The sequence below is a fragment of the Agelaius phoeniceus genome, chromosome 13 (genome assembly GCF_051311805.1).
Source record: "Agelaius phoeniceus isolate bAgePho1 chromosome 13, bAgePho1.hap1, whole genome shotgun sequence".
NCBI classification, from domain to species: Eukaryota; Metazoa; Chordata; class Aves; order Passeriformes; family Icteridae; genus Agelaius; species Agelaius phoeniceus.
The window spans coordinates 15,368,524-15,387,237 of NC_135277.1; the positions used below are offsets into that span (position 1 = coordinate 15,368,524).

Sequence of the window (18,714 nt, forward strand, 5' to 3'; positions counted from 1 at the left end):
TGCCCCTTAAATATTAGTCATGGAGTATGAAATTCAGTAACAAGCTACATTTGAGGCCATGTAGCTCTTGAAAAAAAAATGCTGCCACAAGCCTCAGGCCGTGCATCTTACGGAACAGAACACTGGAGTTCAGGCTGGACACGAGCTGGCGATCAGCGCACGCAGCCCAGAAAGCCGGACTGGGCTGCAGGGGAAGAGGGGCATTCTGTGCCACCCGGTGAGAGCCCACCTGCAGAGCTGCCTCTGCTCGGGGGCCCGGCCCAGGAACGACGAGGAGCTGCTGGAGGAGGCCACCAAGCTGGCCAGAGGGGTGGAGCAGCCCTGCTGCGAGGAAAGGCTGAGAGAACTTTGGGGATTGTTCAGCCAGAAGACAAGCTGCAGGGTGACCTAACTCTGGCCTTCCAGAAAGATGGGGTATGACTATATGGCAGAGCATGAAGTGATGGAGGACAAGTGGGAACGGGTTCAGATTGAAAGAGAGCAGGTTTAGATTAGCTATTAGAATATTCTTTATTGTGAGAGTGGTGAAGCACTGTCACAGGTTGCCCAGAGACGCTGTGGATGCCCCATCCCTCGAAGTGTTCAAGGCCAGGTTCGATGGGGCCTGGAGCAATGTGTTCCAGTGGCAGGGGTTGGAAGCGGATGCTCTTCACGGTCCTTCTGCCCCACAGCCCTCCCCGAGCTCCGGGGCCGCTGTCTGCCGGGCCGGGCCGGGCCGGGCCGGGCCGCGCCGCTCGCCGCTGCCCTGGGCCGGCCGGCTGCCTGCAAAGCCCGGCGGGTGGGGAGCGGCGCGCGGAGCGGACGGGAGAGAGGGCGGCTGCCCGCAAAGCCCGGCCCGGCCGCGCGCGGCGCGGAGCGGGAGGCCGTCCTTAAGATGGCTGTTGTGCGCGGGACGCCGCCGCTGTAGCGCCGCGAGGAGCCGCCCGCCCGCCCCGCTCCGCCGCGCCCGCCATGGAGTGCCCGCACCTCGGCTCCAGCGTCTGCATCGCGCCCGACTCGGCCAAGTTCCCGCAGGGCTCGCCCTCCTCCTGGTGCTGCAGCGGTGAGTGCGGCCTGCGCTGCGCGGCCCTCCCGGCCCGAGGTGACCCGGCCGTTCCTTTGTCCTCGCTGCCCGGCGGCGGGAGGGCGCCCCGCGGGCGGGGGAGGGCTCGGGGGCGCGGGGGAGGGCGGCTGCCCCGGCCCCCACCCGCCGGGGCCGCCCCGCGGGACCCTCTGAAGGGTGCTGCGCCTTCCAGCCGCCGCTGCGCCCGCGGGGGAGCCGCGTGTCGAGGCAGGAGCGGGGGCTGCTCTCCGGCCCCCGGCCCTGCCCCGGGCTACCAGCGCGGTACTGTCGGGCCCGGGGTGGGCAGCGGACTTTGTCCCGGCGGGACCAACGTCCGACGCCGCGGAGCTGTGCGGGGCCGCGCTCCGCGCTCCTTTTGTCTGCCGGAGGAGCTGCGTGCTCGCTTCTGTCCCGGGACCGCGGCTGAGGGGAGAGGAGCCGCTGGCAACTGCAGGGTCAGTGTGTTCTTCAAATTGGTCTGAGATTACTTTCCTATTTTTTTTTTTAAATACACGTTTTTGGAAGGACTTTAGAGAGTGTAGTTTTAATAAGACTGTTGCGGCTTAAGGCGTCGCTTGGGACCCCCCTTCAGGCCCAGGAGCGTCTCAGTGAAGGCGGTCTGTGGGGTTTGGGAGTCACGCTCACCTGCCTGTGAGTCAGTAGGAGTGAAGAGATGCCTTTTTTTTTTTTTTTAGTATTTTGCTCATTGATTTAATAATGCAAATAATCCTATCATCACTACTGTCCCTCACATGATCATGTTTGTTCAGAGGCATTCCCTTTAAACGTGCCGTGCGCCAGGTGTTTTAAATTTGGCTTTCTACACAGATAATCCCCGATATTTGTTGTTTGTTTGCTGTAGTTGTGTTCAGTTGTGCTCCGTACGAAAGCGGACACAACTATATCGGTTTCATGTGGGAAGTAGGCCCTGCTTAGAGCAGCAGCGGGACTTGTGCCTGTGGGCACTGGAGAGAAGGAGAGAAAGCCTCCTTTGGGAATGACCAACCAGGGAGCACTGAAGGGCTGGATGTATTTTAAGGTGTTCCTTTTTTTTTAAAGGAAAGATGGTTTTCCTTTGTCTCGTAGTGTCAGTGCCTTGGTGTGGGAAGGCTGCTGCTTACTTAACTTGTTCCTGATTGCAGTTTCCGGGAGCCAAGGTGTGGTAGTATTTCTGCTTCCTTTTGCAAAACCAGTTATTTTTCTCTGTAATGCTTTTGATTTAGAGAATGTACACTTAACAGTGGAGTCATGTGGAGAAATGAGTAGAAGGAAATGAGAAGTACAGGAAAAAATTATTGTCCCTAATGGTTTTTTATAAAAACTAACAAATTATTGACAAGAAGTTTAACTCTGTAAGTCCATCTGTTATCTTCAGAATATCATGGGTAAGCAATGTTGTCAACAAGAAGCATATGGCAGTAGGGAACTGCCCTTCAGAAAGCTTAGATAAAAGTACCAAAACTAAAAAGATATTCAGAGATATTAATATAACTTCATAGCTTAAAATAATGGCCAGTTTATGGGTACCCTCCTATGCATTCTGCTTCTCAGCAAAGAAGTTCGGCACTTAGAACAAATTTTTTGTTGTTGTTCAGAGGAGTTTCTCCCAAACCAGCACTTACAGGGAGAGCCAACTGCTGGGCAATCACCGGAGTTCTTTTACAGCAGCGAGGCAGGAGGAAGGTATGAGGGCTTTTTGGGAACTGAATAATGATGGCACCATATCTAAGGGAGTTTTTTGTTTGGAATGCTTTTTCAGAAAATAAAGATAAATCACACGTACTCATGTAGATAGCTGTAGAAGTCTTAACAAGTGGCTAGAGGAAAAAGCTAGGTACATTGAATTTAAAGCAGTCCAGTGAGAAAACAGCAGGCTCTTGTTAATTTAAAACAAATGAAATTGCGGGATTTTTAAAAATACCTGTTGTATTTCTACTACTATACTAAAGCTGTAGTGCCTCGGTTCTCACTTCCAGCTAGTAGTATGTGATTATTGCTACATTAACTGCCTAATGGTATGTAGAGTACTGTCTTCTTGTTTGTACTCGTTTTGGTGACTTTTATTTTTTTTAAAGATACGTAATACTGGTTTATGTCAAGTCACACTAGATACCATGTCTTATTTGCTGGGTTTGATGGAACTTTGTAATATAAAATTAAACAGACAATGCTGCATGTAAATTAATACCTTGTCAAAATTTAATGCATTTGCTATTGCTTTTGATGCTGTTTTCTAAGATTGTGTCGTTTTAGTTCTGTTTGGTGGTGGTAGTGTCCCAGTTGTAGAAAAGTATTTGGAAGGCAGTTTTCTGCAGTCTGTAATTACAGGGCATCTCTCATCAAGTATGTTGTCTTAAACTAACTCAGAACTTGTCAGTCCTGTTTGTAATTGTTGCTGACCTTTCCAGAAAAGGATAGTGATCCAGGAAACTTTCTGGCAGCCACCTGATGTGCCAGTGATAGCAAAATGTTGCAGAATAGGTTGGAGAGTGAGTTTTAGTTCAGACTGCCAGTGGCTATTTTTGTCATTATCTGAGGTTCTAGAGATTTGTGGAGCTGTAGCTGCCATGCTGACTGATGTGCACTGGTTAAGTATTTTTTCCTTGTCTCTCCACAAAAACTCTTGATTGCAACAATAACTTCACTAGGTAATATGGAGGCACTTTTAAATATTGTTGCTTGATCTTGAGTATTGTGTCACTGTGTAGTGGAGGAGTGTTGGTTTTGGTGCTGGTATTTGGAAGCCAGCCTTACTGAAGGTAGCAAGTCAGTCAGAGGAGTGAATGCAGCCTGAGCTGCTCTCCCATGGCCTAAATAAGTTTCCCTTGAAAGCTTCCTGCCAGAGTTGTTCTGGAGGCCTTGTGATGAAGGAAGATTCTTAAAAAAGCACTGGGAGGAAGCATTGCCAGCAAGGGTGTGATCCAAATATCAACGGGTTTGCTCTCAGCTAATAAGTAATGCAGTATGTTCATTTTTGAGTGTCTCTGTCTTCTGTTATGTTCCTGTTAGGTAGTTTGGAAGTCAGAGAGTTTAAGGCCCCCCATTCATAAAGTGGTGGGCTTTTCCCTTGGTATTTAATCCAGTCAGGCCTGCTGTGTACAGTAAGCAGTGCAGAAAGCAGCATGTGTTTGCTTTGAGAAGCTTCAAAATTATCAAGTGAGTGCAGGATGGTTTTGGTGGGGTTTGTTTTGTTTTGTTTTGTTTTTTTTCTGCAGATCTATAGGCAGGTTGTTGTTGTAATTGGGCATTTAGGAGGAGATACAGATGCTAAGTAGAAGTGTATAGAAACTGAAAATGGCTTTTAATCAGTGCTGTCATGTGAAATAATGTGGGCAGATATCTGCTAATTCCAATTGGAGTGCAGTTTTTCCACGGCACTTTAATTTCTGAAACTTGTGCAGAAGTTGGAAGCAGAGTAGCTGGAGGCACTGGCGGTGCTGTGTCACAGACTGAAGCTGTTGCGTTTGTGTGATGTGCCACACCTTCAGCACTGTTGTGCAAATCATGTAATTATGAAAAGTACTCTGGAACAGCTCAGATGTGGTATTTCTCAACAGCTTTTCATAGACTCATCAAACCACAGGGAGCCCTGCCCCACCTAAGTAAGATTGCAATCTCCTAAGCACACCTGTGGAAGTCTGGAGCAGATTTCCAACTCTTTTCTGTGCGGTTGAGGATTCATTAATTGTTCTCACTGGGCTCGTTGGTTGTTCAGTGTCGAATTTGAAGTTCTATCTTTAGAAAAACAACTGTGGACTGATAGGATTGCACCTGCTGAAGTAGAGATTCTGTGATTTTGGGGTTTTTTAAGGGGAATTGCACTTGTGCAGGATGATTTTGCTTTTCAGATCACTGTCAGTTGAATGCTTTTTTCTCCCGTTAAAGAACATAATTTTGTTAAGTATTGAAGAGCAGTTCTGGCTGCAGACTGGTGTTTCCTGCAAAAGCTGAATATATGTGCCTGGCATCAGCTTTTTGCATTCTGATTTCTGTTGCATAAGAGTTGTAATTGTACCAATGGTTGGAAACATATGTTGTGGGATTTGGAAATGACACTGGGAATACGAAAGTCAGGAGAGCCAGCACGAGCAAGCTTTTTGAGGCCTCATGAGCAGTGATTATGCTGAGTTAACAACTTTCTTTGTGTGTGTTTTAAGTTACTAAAATATTTGGTGAATTCAGTTTGTTCAGAATAACCCCGGATATCCCTGAGTGCTTATTTAGATTTGAGATCAAATGTTTTGGGCTGAGTAGAGCTTTCAGGAATATGACTGCACTGGATCAGGCTGCTTTTGATGGGTTTTTTTGTTTGCTGCTTCCCTGCCCGCCCCCATCAGATTTGGTTTTCTCAGTTAAATTAGTCTCACTGTTCTGCTTTCACTGGGTAGATAATGCCATTCTGCCACACTGTGATTTCTGGCTTTGGACCATTGCAGTCAGTGCCCAAACAAGTATAGTGTAAAAGCACAGGTACAGGCTTTACCCTCTTGGCTTTCCTTTTCATCCCACCTGCTTCTTAGTGTTGCTTCTCCATTTCCATAAGTATTTCTGTCTCTGTCTGCTTTTCCAGTTTTATTACTAGAGGTCCTGATTTCTTCTGTCTTTTCATTATTACTGTAATATAGGAGGAGGGAAAACTTGCTGAAACTGGAGAGGGCTAGGTAGGACCTTATTCCTAAGAAAACTTCATTTCTCTGCATGTAAACTTAGGGTGAGATCATGGACAGTGTGTGGACCTAATGGCCTGTATTGTGTGTGTGAGCGTTATTTGTCACCCTCTATCTGGAAAATTATTGGGCCTGGAAATTGCAGATTTATTCTGAAATTTAAATGACAAAGTAAATATATTTTAAAATTACCCCTTTTTATTTAATAATTTTAATTTCAAAGTTGGGTACTCTTTCACCTTTTCATTTCTCTGGGTTGCTGCTATGCAGGAATGCTTGTAAGTAACTCTATAGGTTGTAATATCTCCTTGGATTCATTCCCTGGCTGTTGTTTTAAGTTAGCTTGTTAGATTTATGTTCTTTCAGACTCAGTCTTGTTTTCCTTAAAATTGGTTTTTTAGAGGTTTTTTTTCCCCTGTTTGAATTGGGTACTGATGTGTTAACTGACCATGGGGTTAGCAGCCACCCTGGCCTGTGAGGTAGAGCACACTGCTTTGGAACCAGTTCTGTTAGAAGATGCACATTTATTGAGATAGCATAAAAGTCTTCATTTTGGTCTCGTAAGTTAGATGGAAATTTTCTTTTAATTGCAAAAAAGAAGCGAGTCTTTCAGATGCTTAGTATCTTCTACAAGTCAGTAAATTTAAATTGGTGGTGATTAATATTTTCTAGATTTTCTTTTGAAAATTTTGTTTATGCTCTACACAACAGTTGTAATCTATCACAAAATTTGAACATTACATTGGGAAAGAGGTGCTTCAGAGTTAAGAAGTAGATGTTTAATACATTGCCTTTGAGAAACTAGATGTAATGTTCATGATTATTTGAAGATCAACTTTGAAGGGCAAATTTTGCTACTGACTGTTGTAAGTATGCAGTGCTTTGAAATGAGTCTTCAAAGTGTGGCAGGTAAGGAGACAGGATCATCTGACATTGTGGAAGCAGGCTGAGACACTCGTGTGTGCATGGCAGACTCTTGATTTTCCTCAGATGAGGGTAAATCTCATTACAGCTGGTTTCAGTGTAAGCAGGATGATTTTCAGATGCCTTTCCCAAGCTCTTCAGGGCATGCAGGTGTTTAACAATATCAGTGCATTATGCTTTGTTTGTCTGATCGTGTCAAGGTGCTGAGGCTGGCACACTTAGACTCGCTAAGTTTGGGGGTTTTTTTCACGTGTATCTGAGGCTGACAGAGTGAAAGTTTCAGACCCAGTGTTTGGAATGAAATTAATCCTTGAGCCATTTCTTATTTGATCAGTAACACTCACTTCATTTAGTACCCTGTTCATGCTTTGCTTTCTGTTTTAACTAACATTCCTTACCTAGGTAAAAAGTGATTAAAAACCATTAATTAAAATACTCCATGAAGGTTAGAAAGTGCAATTTAATAAAAAAATTTGATCTGAAAACTAGTTAAGGCTGTTCTGATTTATACTTCAGTATTGTTGGAGGAAACAGATTTTATTGTAGAGTGAATTGGGATTGCTTTATGGTGTCCTTGGTATGGGAGTAGTGTAAGATTTTGTCCTTAAAAGTTATTTTCCTCGATGATAAGAGGATGTGTTAAATGGTACTTGACATGATGAGTACACTTGGCAGTGTACTCATCTCACTTAGCAGTCTTATCTGGTATGTCAAAGCAATCCTCTGGGGTTACCCCCCTTCGGAATACCTTGCATAATTTTGGATCTTGTAAACGTAGTTTGAGATTTCTGTGGCAGATTTAATTACCCAGGTGAATCTAATCCCAGTACCCCCAGGCAGCCTGGCAGAAGAAGGTGGTGGTGGTGGTTCTGGAAGTTGGCCTGTCCCCATGATGCAAGCAGACAGCTTTGTGCCTGTGGAGCAAGGTGATACCCTCAGGTTTGGGATGGAGGTTGACAGTCCTGATCAATATCAAACAGGGAAATACTGATTTGTCAGGGTAATTCATAGGTGGGAATATGAGCATCTGCATATCTGTGTCAAAATAGGTGTATTTTCTGTGAGAAACAAAGCTCAGTATTTAAAATTTTTACAGGTTTAATAAGGGATGAAAGGGATAGTACCCAGTGCTGGGGTGTGTGACAAACTGCTAGAAACACACTGTTAACTGTAACAACTCTTGCTGTATCATTTCTCCTTGCATTGGTCAAATGCATATTAATGAATATTATATATATTCAGACATTCCTTTGAGTTTACATGTTCCAGGAATTCTTTATCGTAGTTTGACCCTTGACCTCAGCTTCTTAGAGTACGTGCCAAAATGCAGATGGATTTTGAGAATCTTGTATTTTATGTCTTCACCAGGCTCCCTGCTCTGTGGTTTGACAGTTACTGTTAGCTGAAGGGTCTGTGGTATGTTTTCCTTGTGCTTTTGGTGTTATTTGTCTGTTTTTTTCCAATATTATCGTACAGATGTTCTAGCTATTTTTACAATCTTACTTTCAATCAACATTAGCTATTTCACTATTGTAAGTCAGCTACAAAAATAAAGGCATTAGTTATTATTTTACAACTACAATTACTTCTGCAAAAGTGAGTTTTAATACACATAGCCTCTATTTTAATATTTTGCAAAAGCCTAAACTATAATGCATATATTTATTATGCTAAGATATACAGTTTACACAGAGATTAGGGTATTAACCATAAACAGCTGACAAATTATACTATATCAAAAGAGATTACAAACTGTACTATATTAATTTACAAAAGCTAATAATAGTGAAATATAATAACTACATAGTTATTTATAACATTTTCTCACAATAACCTTGACCTTTTTAATTTTTTGGGGGTTTTACCCTTCAGTTCATGTTTCGATTTGGTAATGTTTTCATCCACCATGCATTTCTTCTTTTTTTTTGGGTCATAGGGATGGTTTAATGTGTCTTTTGCTGGTATTGAGGAAGTAGGAATATAATAGTGGCAACTCCAAAGAGATTATTACTAGACTAGATTATATGAAGAAAGCAAGAAGACTTCTTTCTGTCTTTCCCCTGATTTCCCTCCTATTCCCAGCTTGCATTTTTTGACCTATTAATTGCTGACTTACTCCAAATGACATTACACTGTTGGCTTTGCTGTGTTTTTTTCTGGCTGCTGTCTGACAATGAGCATTTATGGGTCTTGCTTAATGTAAAGATAAAAGCATTCAATTTTAAAATATATGTATTTAAATTTGTATGCTAATTAATTATCAAAGTAGCCGAACAACTAAAAAATGTTTTTAGAGTGTAAAGAAGAAATAGAGGCAGTAATTTTTAAAAAATGCTTTTTGGCAATGCCTGTTCATTAAGATCAGACTGCCTCTATTGTTTTCTTTCTGTCAGTCTGTCTTTCCATACTTTTCACTGTGCTTTCAGGTAGGATGTGATTTTTGTGGTATATGCAGGAAGATCAGCTGCTGACACGTCTGCGCTGTCCTGGACACGTAGAACGATGAAGTTCTCAGCAGCGATGGTGGCGGTGCGGCCCTGGAGCTGAATGTGTGTGTGTGACCGGCAGCGCTGATCCTGGCTCCCCCTGCCTCACCCAGAGCAGCGGGCAGTGCGCTCGGGCTGTCTCATTCTGTAAAAGAGTTCTTCTATTGCATGGTAAAAAATAAATCGTGTTTCTGTAGCACTTGTGGGAGTGACCTGACTGGGGTTTGGCACCTCCTGCCCCCAGTTCAGCCGCTTCCTGGGGACCCATTTACACTGCTCAGAAGTGTTTTCCTGACCTCCCTGTCTGCTTCCCCATCACTGCACTGAGAATACATGCCAACAAAAACGCCTGCATTTTTGTAACATCCCCGTTTCTCAGTGTGGAATTTTGATTGCATAATCTGAATGCCGACCTGAAGCCAGTGTGGTTGAATGTGGGGAAGGGAATTTCAGGCCGATGATCACCTTGTTCTGTGATATTCTTCAGCGTTAGGAATGTGTGGGGCACTTCAGTGACCTACCTATTCTGTGAAAAGTTGTGCACCTACCTCTGCTTTATATTCTCACACAGGTGTTTAGTATAGCTAAATTATGTATGGTTTTCCACTGTAAATGGGAATGGTTCACTGGAACCATGTGAAATTTCTTCCATGAGACTGAGCAATGCTTTTATTTGGCACAAGGAGGAGGAAACTACATGTACAGGTATGCAGGAACACATAATAGTTCACAAACTATCACTAAATGACTTGTCTTCTTACTAGAAACCCAATCTTTTGGATTTTAGCTGAAAGATAAAGACAGGGAAGTAACTTTGGGTTTTTTCCCCATAGCTGCAAGTGAGGGTTGTTTGTTTCTTTCTTTAAATGTTCTTTGGATTTGAATTTGAATTCTCTTATATTTGAATGTGATTTGAGTCAGGCTAGGACTTGATACTCTTGAGACTTTTCTTCATTGTGAAAGAAGGTTTTAACATCTTTATGTGTTTAGTAATGCTTACTAGGAGACTTGCTTCCTTGTGACTTCTCTTGCTTTGATATAGATGTAATTAAAATTTTCTTAATATTTTCTTAACTTTTAGTTAAGTCAAGTGTGTGTTAGCTCATTTTAAAACAAAACATTTTAAGTACTATAATGGAAAACTTTTTCCCCTTCTATCTGATTTCATTTTGGCTAGAATGCTGTTTTTCTAAAATATGCAGTAAAGATGTCTTATAAATAAAAGTTATGCAACATATTGTTAAATAGAATTTTTTTTGGTAACAGTTAAGAGTTTGCAGCAAATGTAGTGGATGTATGAGCTTCTTTTAATAGGGCAGAGGGAAGGAGAGAAAGAAAAGCTTCTTGAAATTAAGTTTGAAAACAAATGGGAGTGTTCTTTAAAACCTGGATAGTAAAACCAGCTGGCTTCTAAGTGTAGAACATGTCACTGGTTTTCAAAGCCTGTAATGCTCCTTTTTCCTGCATTCTTTGTTTAGAATGGGACTTTTGTCTGCTCAGGGGTTAACAAAATACTCTTGCAACATTTACTTCCTTTTTCAGTCACCTGACTTTCATTACAGTTATTCACCTGGAATTTACTGGCCTTCTTAAATATGGAGCAGATGCTTTTCCCAAATGCATATACACTTTAAACATTCCCCACCCAAACAAAAAAAAACCCACAGTCAACAACCATGCACATTTAACTCTGTATTTAACTTTGAGGAACCTCTTTATAGATTATAAGATAGCATTAGTATTCTTACTGCACCTCTGGATATGTTAAGGCCTACCCTGTCTTTTCAGTACTGTTGATTCCTCCTGAATGTAAACCTACAGTGAGGTCAGATAATAATAAAGCTTGTGTGTAAACTTGAAGGAACTGCCTTTTTAAATACACAAATGGTTGTCAGAAGCTGGGAACCTGATCAATTATGTTGGTATATGTGTGCTTAGTAGTAAGGAACTTAGATAGCCTGTTAGGCATTTTTACATGCTGCTGGTAAAGATACTAATGTACCTTGGAGGATACCTGTGTTCTTTAAGGCTTCTTTGTTTCTGGCAGGAAGGTGTTTTTTCCAATGCCAGAGTGTCTGATTCTGGACATATCCACATCCCTGCAGTCTTGACGGATGTTCTGTGATGAGGAAGACTTGCAATTTTTGCCTTGAGATGCTGTCTATTGTATATGCTGGTTTATGAGTTTGTGCTCCAGGAGGAAAGAGCGCACGTGGCTTTCGAATGCTGTGATTTGGTCCATTCATCTTGGTGGAAAATCCTAGGTTCCAGTCTTAGTTTTAAGAACTGAGTGTTTTGTGTGGTGGATTTTGAATGTGGAGTGCATAAATATTCCGTGCTGTAGAGCCTGCAGCCTGGGTGAAAGCTGTAAATGCTAGGCTGGGTGAAAGTTTCACTCAGTCTCTTGCTTTGTCTCACTGTTCCCCAGTGGAAGGAATTGGCAGTCCTAGCTCAGCATTTAGGAGTTGTCTGTAAAGAAGGCCTTTCAAGGATAGGAGGTACAGCATTTAGGAGTTGTCTGTAAAGAAGGCCTTTCAAGGATAGGAGGTACGTGCATTAAACTTGGGATGTTCACATCTTGCATGAAAGGGCATTTTGTGGACAAAACTCCTCTGCTGATTTATTCAGTCTTTGAAGAAACTTGTGCCTGCATCCCGAGGGAGTTGCAGAGCAGTGAATTCCAGCAGTGGGCAGAACCTTTTTGCAGCTGTAGCATGTAAGCCCAGAGGAGGGACCACATCCAATGCCTTTGTCTCCTTGATGTTTCTCATAGCTCAGTAACTCGAGTGATCCCTACTTAGAGCACCAGCTTCCATGGATGACTCTCAAACACCTCATGCCTGTTATATATTACATATGGGAAGTTCTGTGTGTTCAATTCAGAGCTGTTTTGGCAAATCACCTTACGAATTTTGTGTAGAGTGATGGCTTTTGGGAAATCTTCCCCTTGGCTGCAGTTAAAATAATTTAAAGGATTAAGGTGTATGGGCTAGTAAGCTCAGTTCTGATCTATGCTGGTAAAATTTGGTAAATGATTCAATCTCTTGTTCTCATCTGTAAAATGGAAATGGGTTTTCTGAAAAATGCTTTGAATCTTTTGACTGAAAATCTTTGCATTTGAAAAGCCATTACTAAAGGGGGTTTTGTAAATTTGGTTAAATACTTGTTCAGAATTTTCTGTCACCAGGATTTTTCCTTGCAAGTTTCTCCCACCTTTACTTGCAGATTCTTGGAAAAGGTAGCTTTCAGTCGGGTTCCTTAGGCCTGATGTGTCACAGCAGAAGGTTCATGTTTTAACAGGAAGGGGTTTCTCATGTTGCTGTGTGGATTGTCGCTGCTTTTTTCTTCACATGTTGCTAGTGGAGACTGCCCAGCTCTCTTTTGCTGCAATTGTTAGGTTCTTTAGGGAGCAAAATGGGAGTCCCATTACTAAATCATAATTAAACAGGACACTGAGAGATTTTTGAGGCAAAATTAAGGTAAAGGTATGGGAAAGGAAAAGTAGTCCATTTCTTGTAACAGTGTTATTGTGGGGTTTTTGGATAGGCACGTGTGTCACATGATACAACATGCTGTCCTTATGTAGCATAGGTATGTGTTTGTCACCAAGTGCTTGTGTTTGTGGGATTATTTCCTCAGCACAGTGTCAGTGTACCAGTGATACCACAAGTTTGTAAATATTGTTCCTTCCTGAGTGGAGCAACAGTGGGGTTTCTTAACTCTGTTTAGCTTGTTTTGGTATAGCTGACCCATTGTGTGAACATAAAGTGAACTGACCAGAGGTCAGTTATTCCAGAGATGTTTCTGTGCAGGTCACTGTGTTATTGAGGTCTATAATTGGGCCAGTAACATGGGAGTGCTGCTACAGCTCTTTTTGAGAGCTCAGCCCAGGCTGGTAAAGGCTGTGGAGACAATTGGAAATAGTTTAGTCACCCTAATCTTGTTTCTAGTCAATGTGCTTCTAACAGAAGAACTAAAGCATTTCTCTTAATGTGCTGATATTTGGTGACCTTTTCTTTATGTACAATGAAGGGCTATTTTAAACCGTGGCTGTAGGCACAGCTCTGCAGCAGCTCTGGCCCGGGGTCGCTCCCGCTGTGTTCATTGCACGGCTGTGCTGCTGCCAGATCTCTGGCGGACACTGCATCTTGCAGGTTTCTGAGCTTGGCTGCTTTACAAAAACTGCTTCCTGTGTGTCTCTTCCTTTTCCTGCTGCTTTTTTCTATTACCAGTTTTACAGCTATGCAGTGTGCTGTTTAAACAAACCCATTCATTCCACGGGTCTGTTGTATATTTTTACGTAGCTGTAACTTTCCTTCAGTGACAGTCTGCATCTTTGCTGTGTAAGAAATGCAGTGTTTGCCAGGAGCAGTCATGCTTCACACAAGTGTGCTTGGAGTCAGTTTTCAATAAGAAAAAAAAGTCAAGCACAAAAATTATGTATTTGCATGATCATGGGGGCAGGATGGAGTGGGGACCCTGTGGTGACAGAACACCCAATGGATGAGCCATATCCTGCTCATTCTGTTGGGCATAACTCAGTGAACCTTATCCCGGTGATTTGCAAAAAGTGGAAGCTGCATGGATGTCTCTGAGTGTTCTCAGAGTCATGTATGAGTCTTTACTCTCCTGGGGATGGATTAATAATTCCTCTTCGTTTAGAGAGGGCTTTGCAGACTGTGTTACACAGCAGTATTCAGGTTTTACTTCGAGAAATGATTCTGTAAAAGAGTTCTTCCTATTACATGATAAAAAATTGTGTTTCTGAGTTTCTGAATTAAGATGATTTTGATGTAAGGTGGCAAATGGCCTCAGATAAGATTGTGGCATTGCAGCTTTGCTTTCCCTTTTCTTTTGACGCGTTAGAATCGTCTTTGCCTGACCACTTGAATCTATTCTAAAAGTACAGCAAGTTGAGGCAGTTGATAACTGTTTCAGTAGCCAGACTTTTGTCCAAGCTGAGAAAGCAGCCAATGTTCCTTGGTCTGTATACCACTAAATAAGACAGATAATTTTTTTAATGGGGTTACAGTGTGTGAACATAACTTTAATCCAAAGTAAGGGATGCTAATGTAATGCTCCCCTCTCTTTTTAAAGTAATGCTTAAAGAAAAACAAACCAAACCTCCAAATCCCAATTGGAAAACTGATTATGGAGCCAATATATCAGTACCTATACAAATGAAAATCGTTCCTCATGATTTAGTGTGTGTGACCTGAAAGTCCAGAACACCAAATCTGTTTTGGGGGTCAGCTTCAGGGCTGTGTAATGTTCTTCAAATTGAAAAGGGATTTGCTATGGATCACTCTCTCTCACTTCTGGCCTATTTTGAAGCTTACTGTATTCATGTCAGTACCCCATCTGAAAGGAATAATGTGCAGTGTCTTTATCCATGAAGCCAAACTGTCTACCTCTAGTTTAGATTATGAGTAGTTCTGGACAGTGACTGTGATTTTGCTGTGCATTCCATGGTGCTGTCTTGATAAAGTCCTAAGTAATGCCTGAAACTTCCAGACTAATTGAATTTATGAAGTAGGAAGATGATAACTGCTACAGGATCTGAACTGAGGAATGCCTGGAGGGCCAGGCTTTAATGCAGTTATCTGCTGAGCCAGCCTCAGAGAAATACAGAATGCAATCTCCAGCAATGTCTTCAAAAAATCAGTTGTGTAATTCTCTGAGAACAGAGCAATTGGAGGTCACAGATTTAACTCTGGATTCTGTGTTTAATCTTAGTGGGAGTCGCTTCCATGTGGTGTGAGTTCATTGTGGGTGGAGATGTTTGTGCAGAAGATAAACTACACATTTCTGATGTGATGCAATTGGGGCAAAGTTCTTCCTAAAAGTTAAAGTAAACAAATGAACCATCTTTTCCTATTCCCTGATAGGAAAGATGGAAAATTTTAGTGTATGTGATTTTTTTTTTGGTATTGTGCAGAGGTTGGACTTGTTTGCTGACTTTGTTCAGAACACTTAAACCTGCAGAATGAGCACTCCTTCAGTATAATTTAACACTTGACAAACAAGCAGTACAGGTATTTAAAGTACCTGAATGTGAAATTGTAATTGTCTGGTAGGGGTGGAAAGTAGGAGTAATAGTTTCCATCATAATGCTTTGACCTACTGGTTGAGAGCCAGTTCCATGCATAGATGATAACATAGTGAAAGCAAGCATGTTATTTCACAGTGGGAATTTCTGCTAGGATTTTAATCCTAGGAAAAGCTTTTTTATGTTCCTGGCATGGAAAGTATAAAGTGGTGCTTTCTTCACACAGCACTTAAACGCAGATCAAGTGCATGAATGGTTTTGGCTTCTTTTTCTTTCCTTCTGGTTAATATTTTACATTGCTGTTTGTAAATTCAAGCAAATAATATTGTATCAGGGTAGACCAGTGGTTCCTTTAGCCCATTTTTAATTTATAATAGCTGTTTTTAGGATCTTCCCTTTCTCTTCTGTTTGCCAGTGTTAAATTTTGGGTTTCTTGGTAATGTTTTGGTCAAATTAGACAAACTTCTTCCATGTTCCTGAGTTGAAATGTAAACCAAAACAGCCCTACCTGGCTGCCCTCTCTCCATTGCAAGATGACCATCACAGCTGTGGGAATAAGCAGCTTTAGAAATAGAAAAATTGGGTTTTGTAGAACCAATGCCTCAGATAACTGAGACCTGTGAGAAAATCTGTTTCTCCAGTAAAGCAGCTGAAGGAAGCAGTTCTGGAGTCTTGACTAAAGAGTTTGAAGAAGTTACTTCACAAAATATTTCTGGAGAATGTGCCTTTTTCCCCCCATGTAACACAGTAACATTCTCATTTTAAACATGCCTTGGTTTTGTAGCTTTGGAATTGAAATGCAGCAGCTATTTGTAATAATAAATTCAAATGCAGAAAACAGTTGTTTAAAAAGCAGTGTACTCTTTTTTTTCTGATTTAAATCAAAAAAGTAAAATCTGGTAGTGTAAAAATGTATTAGCTCTTCTAAATAGCTAAGCTTGCCAGTTCTCTGTTGAATCAAAATTGACCCCTTCCATTAAAAATGAACATTTAATTTGGTAAAGAAACCACTTTTCTTAGCTTGGTTTTCTCTGATAGTAAACTGTTAAGATCCAAGGCTGTGTACTGTGGTTTGTAGTTGGTGAACTGTATCTTGAGTTTTGCTACACGTCCTGAATTAGCCTGCTCAGATGATCCTATCCTGGAGCAGCCTCTGTGCTGCCTCAGTTCTTGTTTCAAGGTTTGACTCCAGCAAGGGAGGGCTGTTCTCAAGCTTTCCCACAATGAATAACAATATCAGTAATTTACACGTACAGCCAGGGTCAGTCCTCTTCTCGTTGTCTCTCTACCCCCTGGCCTCACAGACCCTCAAGTTCCCAGTGCCTTTTCTTTCCTCTGTGACTCTTCACTGGCTGTTCCAAGCAGCAGAAATTTATGATGTGTAAAATTTATGTGTGTGGTATCATACCCTTTTGTATTTTGGGGATAATTGAAGTTGTATTTTATTTTTGTTTTCTGGTCTTGTAGCAGTGCACTTAGCATTTTATTTTAATTTTCTCTTAATATTAGTTGGGTATTTGGAAGTGTAGTATTATTTTTGTAAATTCTGTGGTAATGGATAGTTGTTAACAATTTTATTTCATTCCAATCTAAGTGTTGTATTTCGTAGCCCTCTTTCAGTGACCTGCTGGGTTGGAATTAGAGTTGGAATATCCCATTTCTATGGCCTTACCCTGGGATGGCAATCTTTTTTTAGTGTTTGCCTTTTTTTTGGGGGGGGTGGTTTGTTTTTGGGATTTTTTGTTTAGGCCCTTTAGCTTGAAATATCCATATTTTAAATTTTCTAGATTTAAAATGTGACAGCCAAAAACTTAGATAACATCATCTGATGTCTTGAGTAGGTTGTGAAGCACAGCACTGGTGTTACATGTTAACCTTTCAGCTGATTGTACAGGACTGAGGGTGAAGTCAAATACACAATTCTGTCTGAGCACTGCAGCACAGGAATACACATGGTATAAATGGTCTGTATTAGCATGCATTGCACAGTAATTTATTCTGTGTGCTTCCTTATCAGATTGCCACGCTTCTTGCAGTGTCTCCTTTAAAATGGTTTCTTGTAGAACAAGTTTTATAAAACAGAAGTGCCATAGCTTTTTATCCTGTGTTCACTGGACTGTTACTAAAAGCCAAAAGAAAAAATGGAATGTTTGCCAGTGTTTTTGTCATTCTGATATTCTTGTATTGTGTTTTAAAATCAAGTAGACTTCATTTGTTTGACACTTTTCTTTTTAAAATCTTTCCTAGTGTGCCGGTCAAATAAAAGTCCCTGGGTCTGTCTGACGTGTTCGAGTGTCCATTGTGGAAGGTGGGTACAGTGTTAGTGTGCAAATCTTCATCACACCTTTACCTTTCTCCTTTGTTGCTTCACTCTGAGGGAGTTAGTTCAAAATTTCCCTGAAATAAACCTTTAACATTGTATGTTTATGCTTAACATGGTCTTTGCTACTTTAGGAGAGTCCAGAGATTACATTCAAGATATGGGGGTTTTATTTCATTGGGTTTTTAAAGTAAAATGGGCAGTAAATTTGATTGCTCAGTTCAAAAAGTGTGTGGAGAGCTGATAGTTCAGTAGGTTATTGTAAAGTTCCATTCTGTGCAAGATGTTTCTTTTGCAATAAGATGAACACAATAAGAGTTGTTGCAAAGCCACAAGTTGGCACAGCTTATTTTGAGAGAAACAGCAACTATTTACCTGAGACTGGAAATGGCTTAAATGTACTGCAGTGTAGTTTTGGACCTAAAATTATTGCCATAGCATGTAAGAGGTAGCTGCCATCAGAATTCCTTCTGACTTCACCTTGATGTCTGTATTAGTTGAAGTACACCAAATAAATTGTGGAGGAATTATAAAGTCATGCTGTTATTTATATGTCAGGATAATGTAGAAAATGTGCTGCTGCATAAATGTTTGAGATGCACAGATTATTGGAATGCAGTTAGTATTGACATTTAGACAGTATCTGAGGCATGAACATGATTTCTTCTGTTGGGTAACATCTGTGCTGGTGTGCTGTTATTCTGGGAAAGCATCATTAAACATAGTGATTTTGTCTTTTAATGTGGTTTGAATGAAACTCCAGGTTTTGGTTGTTTGATCTGGGTATCACTAAGTGCTACAGTTTTAATAATGTGTCCTATTAAGAGTTTTTGACACTGACCCTTTTTTCCCCTCTGTTTTTCTATTTAATAAATTTATACTTGGTGGGAGCTAAGAGAGGGGGAGATACTTCATGGTATGCAATGGTGTGCAATAAATAATTGGAATATTTTAATTGTTACTAATCTTAAAAAAATTACTACTGTTTCCAAATAGCCTTTCTTATGTGCAATTGGTAGATATTGAGTCAGTTATTTATGCAGGGTTTTTTTTGTCTTTCCAAACATCTCCCATCCTGAGAATGGAAAATAATTGAATGAGAAAATAAAATACACCTTAGGGCTCTTTTTTTTTTTTTTTTTAATTAAAGGTGCTTAATTTCCTATATGTCAAACTTTGAGCATGAAAATGCTCATTATGTCAGCAAAAGAGCTGCAGGATTTTAG

At 41.2% G+C, this 18,714-nt stretch overlaps 1 protein-coding gene across 3 annotated transcripts in view; it reads left to right on the plus strand.

Moving 5' to 3' along the window:
* Positions 1–651: 651 nt before the first annotated feature.
* USP3 (ubiquitin specific peptidase 3) overlaps positions 652–18,714 on the plus strand; it is a 41,571-nt gene continuing 23,508 nt past the window's right edge. The window contains exons 1-2 of one of the 3 annotated variants that reach the window (XM_054642506.2): positions 652–1,081; positions 17,416–17,476. In XM_054642506.2, the coding sequence (XP_054498481.1) occupies positions 952–1,081; positions 17,416–17,476 (191 nt within the window). In that variant the 5' untranslated portion in view covers positions 652–951. The other 2 variants (XM_054642507.2, XM_054642508.2) reach the window with 2 other exon arrangements.